This window comes from Ceratotherium simum, chromosome 18, assembly GCF_057802395.1.
Source record: "Ceratotherium simum simum isolate JZ-2026a chromosome 18, ASM5780239v1, whole genome shotgun sequence".
NCBI lineage: Eukaryota > Metazoa > Chordata > Mammalia > Perissodactyla > Rhinocerotidae > Ceratotherium > Ceratotherium simum.
This window is the reverse complement of record NC_141917.1, coordinates 47,690,116-47,704,706: the sequence shown is the minus strand read 5'-3', so window position 1 is coordinate 47,704,706 and position 14,591 is coordinate 47,690,116. Positions and strand designations below refer to the sequence as shown.

General features: G+C 40.7%; 1 protein-coding gene across 2 annotated transcripts in view; it reads right to left on the bottom strand.

Annotated features, from left to right (window-relative positions):
* Positions 1–5,686: 5,686 nt before the first annotated feature.
* The window catches only part of ZSWIM6 (zinc finger SWIM-type containing 6), a 188,651-nt gene continuing 179,746 nt past the window's right edge, over positions 5,687–14,591 (bottom strand). For both annotated transcript variants that reach the window (XM_087443312.1, XM_087443311.1), the window contains 4 exons: positions 12,657–12,814; positions 11,857–12,020; positions 10,053–10,134; positions 5,687–8,429 (listed from right to left, as the gene is read on the bottom strand). In XM_087443312.1, coding sequence (XP_087299438.1) covers positions 7,567–8,429; positions 10,053–10,134; positions 11,857–12,020; positions 12,657–12,814 — 1,267 coding nt within the window. In that variant the 3' untranslated portion in view covers positions 5,687–7,566. The remainder of the gene's footprint in view (positions 8,430–10,052; positions 10,135–11,856; positions 12,021–12,656; positions 12,815–14,591) is intronic.

The following is a 14,591-nucleotide window of genomic DNA, read 5'->3' as shown; positions in this document are numbered from 1 at the left end:
CCTGGAGAGAGCTCACCCCGCGTCTAGCCCATAGAGCTTCTCATCTGTGTACAGCAGGACTCCTGGACCACGATGACAGACGCTGTTCTCTGGGTGACACATGGGAATCCCAAAGAGAGAAGTGCTCCTGCCAGGAGCTGATGGCAGAGAAGAGGGCCGAGTTCCGATGTCTGGGGGCCGGTCTGGCTTAGCCAGCAGCCCATCCTCCAAGCCTACTCTTTCTAGTTCATCTTGTTTCATAATCCACCCTTTATGTAAATCTGGGAATGTTGGATGTGAAGGCAAAGTAAAAATGATCTTTAAAACTGAGCTTCTTTATACAGGTTTCTGTGTCCCTAACTAAGAGGGTCAAAATCACTGGGTCTGGGTTGGGGTCCCGAGTAAGCATGTCTGCAGCCCCTCAGGTGGTTCTGACATAGGTGGTCCATGGACCATGCCCTGATAAACACTGCTATACAAGATGATTCATAGATTAAGGAGAATAAAATGTATTTTGTTAATGTAAGAAAAAAATTAATGGGTTTGTTACTCGCCTTCCTCTATCTGCTCCTGACCACCGAGTCGTTATGCTAGTAGGATTGGGATCAGTCAACTGGACCCAGAGATGGAAGATGAGGATGTGCTCCGGACTGCCTATCTTGTTTTCAAACACACACACACCTCCCACACCTACGCACAGAAAATTGTGTTTCCTTGGCTCAAACGGAGATAAAATTGATCATGCCATGTTGCTCTACTGAGTGAAAATTCAAGATAGTTGTTGAAGATTTCCACCCACCTTGCTTGATCCATTTTAAACTTCACTGTGGCATCTTTTCTTGAGGATCAGAACTACATCTTACATTTCTCTGGGTCCTCTACAGTGCTAGGAACTAGAACATGCTCAGTACACACAATAAATAATTCCATGAGAGCAATAGAGCATGATTGCTTATGAGTACGGCTTTGGAGCCAGTTGCCTGGGTTTGAATCTGCCACTTACTGGCTGTGTGGCTTCGGACAACCCTTCTGTGAGTCTGTTTCTTCATCCGTAAAATGGGGAAGATAACAATAATACATGCCTCATAGGATTGTTGTGAGGAATGAATTAGTAAGCACATAACGACAGTGCCTGGTACATGGTTAAGTGCTAACTGTGCTTGCCATCATTACTGTTATGACTGTTGTTATGGTAGTGATAACCAAAACCAGATGACAGGACCAACGTGTGCTCGCACTCGTCCCTACCATCCTTTCAGTATCTGTGGATGTGCACATTGCACTATTCGGAAGTGGAAGCAATGTTCAAACTGTTCTGAAGTATATTTCATCTTTTCTACATTTTGTATTACTTAAAGGAACATATTCACAAGGTAGCAGCCCATTTAAAAAACATCCATGGAGGAAAAGCAAAATGCCTTTGAACATGGGTAGGGTCAGCAGGTCCACATCCTTCAAGTTAGGTTTTATCAGTAGAGCTGAAGGGTTTTTTCTGACTGTTAACACAGTGAAATAAGGCATTTTCTTTCAAAAAGCAGATTTTTTTTTTCCTTCTTCATACTTCTCCCTACCTGGAGTAGGAAGGTATTTCTAATTTGGCTCTGATGCCAAGAGAAGAGGGAAGAGGCTGTTTGTTTCTTTCCTGTTTTAGAACCGGGTTCCTGCAGGAGCAGTTCACATCACATCATACCACACCGAGACACGAGACATGGGAACATGAACCGCCAAAACAGGCTTCAAGTTTGACAGTTTATGTGAACATTTAGGAAGTAACATTTTCCACCACTGCTTCAATTTTTCTGTATGTTTCAAAATTTCAGAATAAAAAGTTGGGGAAAGGAAAATAAAGCAAAACAAAACAAGAAAACTGAAAATAAAAGTAGGGAGGAAGGGGGAACGTTATTTTCTTACCTGACTTTTAAGCAAGCCAAAATTCTCTGAAATGTAGAAAGTATAAAATCTTTGTCAAAAGACAGCACAGGGTAGGAGAAAGTCAAAGTATTCATAAGGCAGTTGTAGTTCTAAGGCCGTATGTTTATAAGGGGGCCCGTCAGTCAGCTGTTATTGTTCCTGGCATAGAAGACACCAAAAATGATGATAGCACAGCTGAAAATAAATCTCTCTTCTCTAGAATCCCACACCCTAATAAATAGGACGCGCTGCTTGGCCATGGCTGTGCTCCCTCCCTCTCCCCCATCCCCTTATGTCAAGGCCAAGCCATGCCAGGGGCATCCTTGAGAGTTTGCAAATTGGAACTAAGAAAAAGTCCATCTCTGGTGGAGAACTGTGAAATGAGAGGATCAGAACTTGTTTCCTGTCTGTGGAGAAACTATTTTAAAAGAATAAAGTCAATATGTAGAGAACACAGATAATAAACGGTCAGAGGGTGGGTGCTGGAGGCCAGGGAGATGAGGAAGGATGGGGCACGTCAATGTCACGGCAATGATTCAGTCAGGGAAATGAACATTGTCAGGACGCTCTACTTTGGCTCGAATTATCTTCATTTACTCCTTGCTTCATGCTTATTTATAACATTTCAAAACTACAGACTCCCGAATTTTTATAGCAAGCCCTGTTTTTTCTCCTGACCTAACTCCTACTTATGAACTCCACTTGCGCGTCTTAGTGACATCTCAATTTAATGTGTTCAAAACTGAATTCCAAATCTTCCTCCAAAAATCTTGCTCCCTGGCTTCTTCTCATTTCAGTTACTGGCCACTTCCTCCTTCTAGATGCTCAAGGTTAAAAATCTGGAGTCATTTTGGATGCCTCCTTCTCACACGCCACATCTAGTATCAGGAAATGGCTCAACCTTCCCAGATACGCAGACTCTCACCACTTGTCACCACCTCCACCGACCCCCCGGGGGCCAGAGCCATTGTTTCTTGCCTGGATTATTCTAATAGCCTCCATATTTGTCTCCCTGCTTCCCTTTGCCCTCCTAATCACAGCTTCTCATCTCACTTGTAAGTCTGAGCATACGACTCCTCTCTCTACTTTGGATCTTTCAGACTAAAAATATTTACCATGAACTACAAGCTCCTATAGGAATAAAAATAGAAAGTAAAATAATTTTTATTCACCCTAACTCCCCTACTCTCAAGTCTTACCTCCTCCCCTGTCTACCCACTTCACATCCCCCTACCCCGTTCTCCCCCTGCCACAGGCCCTTCCCCGTGCCTGATCCCAGACAAGGCGAGCACACTCCCATTGCAGCCTCGAGGGCTTCGCTCTTTGCTGTTCCTTCTGCCTCAAACATGCATCTGCCGGACAGAAGCATGGCCAGCGCCCTCCCTCACTTCCTTCAGGCATCTGTACATATTTCGCCACATCAGAGGAGTCTTCCCCGACCATTCTACCTACAATAGCACGCCTGCCCCTGCTTTTCCTTGTAACACATATCACCAGCTAATACATTATTTATTTATGTCTTCCTCCCACCAGAATATGTGCTCCATGAGAACAGGCATTTTCTTATTCATTACTTGTCTTCCTAGTGCCTAGACCCACGCCTATCATGTGGTAGACACACGGAAGATGTTTGCTGAACGAACCATTCAGAATCCAATACATCTCACATTTCAATCTCTTTTACCCAACCAGCTTGAATTGGTCCTCATACTGATGTAAAACAGTTCATCTTAAATTTTACCTCAATCACAGTTCTTTTACTAAAATGTATCAGATTAATTAATGTTTATTTTCTACATCTTCCTGTCTTCTCACTGACCACTTAGTAATTCCTGAAACAGCTGCCATTTAACAATTTTTTCAGCAATTTAGAAAAAGCCCAGTTCTCCTTTGCTACTATATTGTATTATTATAATATTGTGACTACAGTGACTCCAGTTAATAATTTTGTTCAAATGACAATATTTGAAAGTCATGAAACATTCATTTCCTGAAACTATAGCCTCTATTCTCAAAAAAAATCACAAATCAAGAGCAATGAAATGCTGGATTCTACAGTCCAGGCCTCAATTAGGAAGAAATTCTCTTGCCTTTGAATTACCTAAACTTGTTACTTCTTCCATTTCTCTGTTGCGTTATTCAAATTTTAACAATCTCAGCACTTTTGTCTAGCACCGGCCCACTGAAAGGTAAGAAAATGTACGTATCAAGTCAGTTTCTTTACACGACCAGTCATAACCAAGGAGTTGAAGTCATGGTGGCTCAAGAACGTTGGCTACAACAGGGATGGGCAAGTAATGTGGGTTCATGTGTCTATTATTCTAAAGGTCCACAATGACTGTAAGATCTTTCTGCAAAGATGGTCCAGGAACACAGAATAATCTTCTGTCAGGGAAGACCTCAAACTCTTGGTTCCTACAAGTCACCTTTCTTTTTCCTTTGATGTCCCTCCTCCTGACTTGTTAGTAGTCTACTTCAATACAAAATGTCCCAGTGTTTTAAAGGACCCACAGGAATTTACAATTACCCTTAGGCAGCAACAACTTTCAAAAAACAAAGAATAAACTTGCAAAAAGAACCAATTCTCATACCATTTTATAATTTTGATTTTTATTTCTATTTGGGATTAATGGGGTTTTAAAATGTTACCATGGACTCATTTATTTCAACTTTCACCTATTGACTTAACTTCTTGACATGTGGAATCTACTGTTCAGACTGGACGTCAAAGAGAAACTTTGAAAATATTTCTAGGGATTAAATATACTGAAAATTGTAGCTTAAAAAACCCTATTTGTCAATATCACTTCTGGATATATATTTACAAGAACAGAAGGCAGGCAGTATCGGAGATACTTGCATATCCCTGTTCACAGCAGCACTATTCACTATAGCCAAGAGGTGGAAGCAGCCCAAATATTTGATGGATGAATAAACAAAATGTCGTATAAACATACAATGGAATACCATGCAGCTTTTAAAAGGAAGGAAATCCTGTCACATGCTACAACATGGATGAAACTTGAGGACACTATGCTAAGTGAAATACGTCAGTCACAAAAGGACAAATACTACATAATTCCACTTACATGAGGTCTCTAATCAAATCATAGAAAAAGAAAGTAGAATGGTGGTTACCAGTCTGGGGGAAGGGAAAAAAGGGCAGTTGTTTAATGGGTATAGAGTTTAGCTCTGCAAGCTGAGCAAGTTCTGTTTCACAACAATGTAAGTATACTTAACACTGCTGAACTGTACACCTAAAAATGGCTATGATGGTAAATTTTATGAGGTGTTTTTTCACCACAGACAAAAAGACAAAACATATTTGCATTATTTTACATATATATCTCTGATGGAGACGGGTGGGACAGATCCTTATAATATATACATAGCATTTACCCCTTATAAGGCAATTTCTTTTTAAACCACACATACACACAAAAACCTCTCATAAACTTAGCATTTCTTAAATATATTAAGTACTGGCCATCCTAAATTATAGCTTACTAATTAGGGAGGAATGACCGAGTGTACAGACTGAAGAAAAATTGGCTCTTCCGTCTCATATTTTATCTTTGTGATTATCTGATTTATGTCTGTCTTCTCCACTAAGCAGACGGTAAACTCCAGTGGTGTCTGGTTTTGTTCACCATTAGATCTCCAGGGTCTAGAAAACAGTAATAAATATTTACTGGATGAATTAATATAGTATTCAACACTTGGAGATGTAGTAACATCCAGGTCTATAATCACCAAATTCAAGTCTAATAAGAGATATACCATAAAGGAGGCAGAATCAACTTTCAAAAAACTAATTTTAATCAAAACAAAAATTGTTGATCATTAACAAGTTTATAAAACAGTGATTTAGTTACATAAATAAATTGATATCAGTGTATCAAATCTTAATTACTTTCAACTTCATGAGCATGTTTACATGGGTGATGAAGTACAACCTTTTTTTTTTCTTTTTACCTATTATAATAAATAAAATGGAGCGCATGAAATAGTTCTTCTAAACAAAAATACCTACAAACATACCTCTAGCATGTTCTCTAATGAAGGGAACAAGAGACACTGGACAACTTTTGCACCAAAACATAAAAATTGCTTTAAAAAGCACAAGGTTACAGAACCATCAGCTAAAGTAAAGACACTATACTGTAACCAAAGTTGGTATTTAATAATATAATGAACAGTTTGGTAGTTAGATCTCCAGTTTGGTTATTTTAAAGCATTAAGACAAGGCAAGATAGAAGGCTGCTTTTGTTTTGAGTAATTCTAGAGAAAATAAAACATTTAAAAAAAAAAGAAAGAAAACTGAAAAGTAGAACAGTCATACCTACACAACTTTCTGTCCTGCACAAAGTCAAAATACCTATGCAGAATAGATATATAATATATATAATGTTATTTGTGCACAAAGGTTAGCTTATTATTAGCTCACTGCAAAGGCGTAATGTATCATATGTCAATTGTTTTGGAAAACGTTTTGCGTTTTGTGTCAAAAGGATATTTCTTTTAAGTTTCCTAGGCTAGGAGGCACGAACCCCAGTTCCGGCATACTGTATATTCTTGATGCTAAGGCTTGCTGCTCTGGCTGTGGATTTTCTTGTCCTTCTTTATTCTAGTGCCTGTTACAAGCATGTGTGGTATAGTGGTTGTTGTTGGTGTGTGTGTGTCTTGTGTCTGTGTGTATACATATATATATGTATACAGAAGTTGTATAAATATATATACATATAGAATTTCTCCCAATAGATCTCAGTCCAACCATGCAATCCAAAAGGTGGCTCTGCATAGATGCCCAGCATGAAGTTCACCGCCTGAGCCAACCCTGAAGCAAGGCGCACTTTTAGTCCTTCTGATAGGTTTATCTCTCAGTTTTTTTGTTGTTTTTGTTTAAAACCAAGCTACTGCAGCTTCAAGTATTTTGCATTACATAGAATATTTTTTATAAATTAGTTAATGTTATATTTTCAATATTCAGACATATACTATAATATATATACAGTACAATAAATGCTCTCATTCTTTTTTTAATTTTTTTTTTGATAAATCCCTGAGAATGTATGTTGACAGTCGCTAAGTTTCCACATGCACAAGCATCGTGTGCCATGCTTCTGGACGAACAGCACTGCAAAGCCACGTGGGTCAGCCTTTTAACTATTAGTATTTCATTTTGTTGGTTTGTTTAAATATGCTGAAAATGTAAGGATGAGTTACAAAGGAGTAAAGCTGAATCCATTCGAGGTACTTATCACAGGATGGAGGTGTTTTGTTTGGTTTTTAAAGCCATTTCAATTATTTTTTTTGAGGCTGTGAACGTATACAGAAAACAGGAGAGCTATGTGGACTTTTGCCACTTGACAACATATACTCAGTGTAAACCAAACCTTTTTAACCTCTCTCTCATACAAAACCAAAAAAAAGGAATTAAAAAAAATATAATAAAATAAAAGGAAAGAAGGAAAAAAAAGAAAGAAAAAGGGAAAAAATTAAAAACACACAAACTTTCACAACATGACAATTTAGTCTGCAAACGCAATAGAACTATACACATATAATACCGGTGTGGCTCTGTTCTTTAAGTTAAAAAGGGTACAAAGGCAGGCTCAAGTAAAAACAAACCGTCCCTCCCCTCCCTACCCCCCACCCCCATTCATACGAGTTCTATCAACCAAACCTCTCCCGAACCAACATCATCAGTTTCTTTTTGCCTTTGTAGATTTGTTTCAGGTTGTCAATAAACTGTGTAAACTGAATGTGTCCATCATGCGCCATTAGGAAGGTCTCTCGGGCCTTGCTGAGGAACTCTATAAACTCACTATAGTGCCGAGGACTGATGTGCGTGAGTCGTGAGTGTGTGGTGTTGATGTAGGCCCCGATCGTGGCATCCAAGAGTTGCCTCAACGGGGCTTTGTCCAGTGACATGAGCTTACCAGAGTTCCTCCTTCCGTGAAGCCCCACCATGCCAGGAGTGGTCAGAGTGCACCTGCGCAAAATGTCTGACAGTACCGTTGCACACTTGACACTCTTGACCACCAGAGGTATTATAGCTGCAAGCTCATTTTTGCCAAGGGAGTGGCTGAGTGCACAGGCCCACAAAACGTCGTTAATGGCAGGGTGCGTGTCCTGATTGTAGCTCAGGTTGAGGTGGGTCATGGCCAGGGTGGCCAGCTTGTAGGCCCTCATGGGGTACCCGCGGTGCTCCATGTACCGTGCTATCGTAAAGAGCTGGGTGTAGCTCATGCCGGTTGCAGCAGCGTCGAGAACAATTTGGTATGCCGTCTCAAAAGCTATGTGATCCTTTTCACACAGGGTCAGCGCGGAGAGGGCACAGTTCTGAGGGTCCTTCATGGCGCACTGCAACGCGAGTGTCCGCGCACTACCGGCCAGCTTCTCCTGCTGGTGGCAGTCCAGGTGGAGGCGGACGATGGTGCTGTTAGACATCACGGTGGTTGCAACTATACTTGTGGCCTCAGTGGGAGTAAAGAGCGTAAACCAGCTCTGCATGATGCTGTCCAGGGCATAAACACCTGCAAGGAGCACAGAGACGCCCTGTTACTGACAAGGAGGCTGCCCACAGGTCTTGCCTTATTTCCAGTTGATAATCAATGCTTACATTGTTAACCATCACAGGACATGAGCTGGGCCAGAAAATCCTGTAAGGTAATGTGCCTGGGAGCAACCTTTTAGAATAAGGTTATTATAGATTGTTATTCAGTGAAATGCCTGAAAGGAACATGAACTTCCTGTAATAAAGAACTAATCCTCTCGGTAGCTGGTATTTGCACTGTGCTGCTTGCCATTTCAGACAATGGCTTGTTGCTAATGAGTTCTAGTTCACTGGGGCCTCCTGTCAGTTACCCAGTACAGAATTTGAGTCAGAAACACTACAACCCTCACCAAAATAGGAAGTTTTTATGTGGCGTGTTTGTGTGTAAGTTTAAAGCACACACAATACAAAATGATTAAGATACACAAAGAAGCAGGAAAATGTGACCCATAATCAAGAGAAACAAGTGAATAGAAGGAGACCTACAGATGACTCAGATGTTAGAAATGGCTGACAAGGTCTTTAAAATAACCATTAGTAAGTACACAGACCCACTATGCCTCAACTATAGGAAAATCCTAAACGCGAGTGATTTAAAAAAAAAGGTGCTGAATTTCAGAGAGAAAATAGTACTATATCTTGGTGCCGGGGTCAGGGAGTTGAGTGGCAGTTCTTGAACTGGTATTATCTCTGTACTGTTTCACTTCAATAATCTAAACATAATTTTTATATTGAGATCAACTTTCCTTTTTCCAAAATAATAAACCATTATAGATTAATAAAAGAAAAAAAACATGAATTTTACAGTATCTACTGTGTCAGTATCTAAACACTGAGGTGGCAATGTCTTCTCAGCAAGACGTGTGTATCCTTTTCTGATGCAAATAGGATGAAAGAAAGACAGTTTAACCAACATTTATTTTCAACAGCCACCATTTGTTTGTGTGGGCATTCCTGCTGGAATGTAGTTTTCTTTAGTACTGATTTACTGTTCAGAGGGGAAACAGCTGGCAGAAGGGTCTCACACACTGCAGCTGATGGGCAACCATGGGATCTTCTTATGGCTAGCTACCAATTCTCACACACCTGAAAGCTCACCTAAACCACACCAGTGGTCATTTCTCAGCTGGAGACCATGACGTACACCCTCAGATGAAGAAGAAAAAACTCAGTGAAACTAGATAACTCTATTATTTTCATTAAAATAGACTGAGCCACTAACCCACAGTCTCAAGTTAGTTTCAAAGGTGGTTTCCAACCTACCAAAGATTCACTCTGGAATCTTTAATATAAAACTGTAAACTTGATTATCACAGAAAGTTACTAAAAGCACCTTAAGAGTGACAGAACAACTGAATGAAAAGTATTTACTCTCTAACTTGCTGCATCTTAAACAAGAGGTTGGAGCCCCACAAACGTGATAGTTTGGAAGAGGAACAACGCAAGTGTGTGTAACTGAAGGTTAGAGGTGGGGGGTGGGGAAAGGGGCCGGAGCCTTGGAGAAATCAAGGTAAAAGAGTAAAAACGTCCTTGTATCTGGAAACGACGAGTTAAACCCGACCATGAGGCACCCGGCAAAGCTCCTCCTCCTGAGTTGACCTACCCACTTCAGTAGCACACGTGACCAGCCACCTGACCATCTCCCGGCGTCGCCAATTTAAGGTAGACAGTGTCATCCGCATGACCTATAAAGACAGGATCACAAAATGTTTTGGAAGATTATCCTAAGTCAATGGAAACAGAAAACAATTCATTACAAGGTATAAACTACTAGGCACACTCCCTACTACCAGGTGGATGGGAAGCCTTATTCTGGGCAAAGCCCTGCATGTGAATTTGGATTTGTCCACGGCTCCCCTAGCTGGCCTTGCCCCAACCTGAAAGCCAGGAGGTCCACATTCTACGCCGACTGACCAGATGTGGCATCCTGGGCAAGTCACTCACTCAATCACTATTCTCATCTGCAAAATCAGAGGCGGGACTGCAGCATTAAACACACTCTACGCCCTCTCCCCCTCCCCAGCTTTAACATTCCGTGGTTCTAGACTTCTGAGGCTCCTTGTGAATTAATTCCGACTAGGAACCCTCAGTTGGCAAAGAGGTATTTTAAAGTAATCGTTATAGTTATTCCTTCAATCTCTGGTTGCTCTTTTCTGGTGATTATGAAGGTAACTCCAGGTCTATGGAAAGAAATCATTGTTGGCATCATTAGTGATCTGATTTTGTTTTTCACTTTCTAATAAGAGATCCTAAGATAAAATCATCCATCTCTTCCTGCTTCCCCTCTTCTTTAAGATTCAGGACATCCAGGGACATAACACTCCTAAAGCCTTGGAAAGGCCTTGTGGGATTCCTTCCTGGGGCCTAGAAAGAATGAGGCAGTGAGTAAGCTCTCGGCAGTCTACCATTTATCAAAAAAAATCTGCCAGAATTCCAAATAACCAGAAGGCTTGTGTTAATGGTCTTTCTGCATCATACCTTTAAGAGGAAAATGATAACAACATAAGCCAAATAACAAGAATTTATTTTTAATAAGAAACTTCAAAAATGTCATTTTATAGCTTAAATGTACAGTACTGTATACGGGAAGTGCATTTTCCGCTAATTCAATTCTTTAAACTTTATTATTAATCACTGGAAGGAGAATCCATAACTAGAAACCCAGATTAACCATCTAATCAGGGCATTCTACCCCCATTAGAGGATAACAATTTCTTTCATTGCTTTTTATTGGGGGGGGGGGGTAGGGAACAAATGTTAAAGGAGATTCCCTGAGAAAAGAAGAAATACAAACTTTTCAGTTCCTGGTTTACACAGTAATCTTTTCAGAAACTATAAGGAAGCAAACCTCTATCTGCATGACTAACTCAAAATGTCCTTGGTAATATGTCTAAGCAGGCCTGCTGGAAGCTGAAACTGGACCCTGGCCCAATCACTCCTCCTGCACCTAATTTTCTCAGGGTTATAAAAGGAGCTAGAACTGCCCATCTATTATGAAAATGCAAACATCAATAAAAATGCATACTTCTTCTAAAAATTTAACCCTAACAACTGAATCTTTATTATACATGATGGCTTTATTTAAGCCTCTTACTAGCAATAATGCTCCATTCATTAAAAAAGAAACAGTAATGTTAAGGCTATGATTCAGAAAATGACTTTTTTATTGAAAGACACAAATAGGGCTTCTAAATGTAAGTCCCTGCGTCTCAGGTAGCAGTCTGGTTGAGCTGGGAATGACCACAGCTCTGAAGCACAGTGCGCTCCTAAAGTCTTAACAGATTTGTACACCAGAGTCATTGACCTGCGCTAAAAAATCTAAACAAACAAACAGAGAGAAACCACCCTAAGAGGGTGCCTTTATTTAGGGGTCCTCGGTGCCTCAGAGAAGCCCACCAGTCACATACCTGCAGGCCCAGCTCCAGAGACACTTTCAAAAGAGTGATGTCTGGCAAACTGTCCATGAGAGTTGCTATTTTAAATGCATCTTGGGCAAGCTTGAAGATGTGGGATGAGGAGTGAATGTTTTTCTGGATGGATTCTAATACTGTTTCCAGCCTCCGAACATCGCCTGCAATGAACAAGGGAAAACCAAACCAAACCAAATCAAAGTGAAGCAAAACAAACAAACAAATCATATAACCACACACACACACACACACACACACGGAGGAAAACAAGGAAACAAAATAAAACACAAAGGACGAGTTACTTTACCTGAAATGTTCACAGATGGCACAGATGTTACAACTAAGTGTCCCAAGGTTACCACAATGCCTAAGAATCTGGGCTTCAAAACAAGATACAGTGGGACACACCCTCAATGACTAAAAGCACATGTGACCCAGAACCAATATGAGATAGCAAATTGCTCTCCTAGTTTGTACTTATGTATCTTTGGTGAATATTTCAGAGAGAACAAAACTGTGACTTAACTTTTTAATCTGCTTCTGAACCTAACCCACCATTTATGTGGCATGCTAACTAAACCTGAACTCTGCCAGCAGCAGGTTTAATGATGCGGTTATATGAGGAAAATGCCAGGCTCAGATGACTAGCACCTGTTTTGCCTCATAAGTTAATGCCTAAAAAGGATCCTTACAACCTGACATTCGCACCACTGTTGAGAATTTGATAGAAAAGATGACCCTTTGAAAAAAAAGGCAAACTAACAAAACAATCATGAGGCCTCAGGACAATCTAGTACCTTTGGCTGCAGTCAGCATGGTGGATGCCAGCTCACACTGCTGGGATTCTATGTGGCTTAGAGTGAACCACCGAGGGTATCGGTTGGGAACGACTGACGCAATGTGGTGTGGGCGGGTGAGGTCTCCCGTTGGAGCAGTAGATTCCAATACTAGTAACCTGTAAGGAGAAGACAGGGCAGATGGCTCCTCGTTATTACTCGTCTATCACCTTGGCCACAGGGACTGACCAGGAGCCAGAGGAGTGGGTAGACGCGGGAGCAACGGTTCAGGTCCTTGATGCAGAAGAGTTGGCACAGCTACACTCTGCTGTCTGGATGCCAAAGTCACCTTGTTAATTGCTCATTACCCAAATCTAAGAGATTCCTTTCTTTAGCATCATTCAGAAAACTGCAATATTCAAGGAAATTAAGATATGTAACAATGAAGGGTGTGAAACACAAGTTTTGATGTTTACCTACTTTAAAATTTTTGAATCTTATCACTCATTAAAAAACAAAAATCAACAGAAACTGATAGTGAAGTGAATATTTAAGGCTGAGATTACAACAGTCAGGGATCAGTGCATAGACTGAGAGGAATAAGCTTAACTTATTAAAACACAAAATAAGAAGGGAAGTAAAACAAAAATGACTTCCTTTCTATATATTCATACTTTCTGCAGAATTAGTTCCTTATTACTTCAGGAATTTGCAGTTCGAAGATGTTCTATCAATCATATTGGCGATGACGAATGCAAATGATTCAAGTATTTGTCCCCGCACAGTCCTGCATAAATTCAGTGTGATTTCTGATTTCAATCTATCTTTGATTAAGAATACGTTGACAAATAAAGAACAATTATTGAAAACAAAATACATGCTTAGCGATCTCCTCCAAATGTAAGTACCAAAGAGATGAGCAGACTAGCTACAACTGCAATATTTCCTTTACAGTCATTAAAGCACTGACCTGCACTCAGGAACACCAGTGTTAGGGACTATGGAATAAGAGCTGGGGACCAAGAGGAGTTAGCAGGTCAGGGTGTGATGCTGGCCTCGGGGCCCTACCCGAGAGCAGTTACTGCTCTGTAAGACAAAAGCCTCACCTCTTTTCCTTTTATCTAGGGACAATGACATGTTAGCATTAGAAGGTGGCAAGGTACGAAATTAAGTAATAAGAATTTTGGTGGGGTTGCTATTTAGTTTTTTAGAAAACCCAGAATATCCCCGTATTCATAAGCAGATCTTTCCAGGGTTGCTGTAGAGGAAACTAGCCAATATTCCTGGAAAGAGGAGAAAATGAGTGCTGGAGAAGCCCCTGCTCAGCATCCCCCTCCTCCTACCTCCAGAAGGACTAAGAAGCAAATGAGCTCCAACTCTCTTTCCTTCCTGTTCCCATGGCGGCCCTCAGATGCTCTAGTAGGTCACACACCTCCCTTCCACGGCAGTTCTTTGGCTGGGGGAGCAGTGGCAGGAAGAAGAGAAGAGATGGAAAACAATTCCCCTGTGCCCCGCTAGGATCCCCACAAACAAACGGCTTTGGCAGCAACCAAGGGCAAACATCAATGAGTGTCTGAGTGTTAGAAAAGCAAGCCTTTCTCCCTGACAGATACCTTCACACAAGCCAGAACCACAGAGAAACCTTATACTATTTCACCCTTAAACTCTCCAGTGGCCGTAGCAACAGTATCTGGTGGCATCATAAAATCATCCTCCTCCCCTTCACAACAGGAGCAGAATTCTTAGGATTTGAATAAGCATAGAGCTGAGCATCTGTCTTCATCTGACAACCTCCATTTCAGCTTCCAAAAACGGGAACAGAAACTTATAAAATTGTGCTCTAAAATACAGACCAACTGGTATAAAGTAATTTGGTGGGGAACTTTTGCTTATGTCAGCTATTAATTTATTTTTTGGTATTTTAAAAACAGACAAGAGAACTTATAAGGTTTCTCT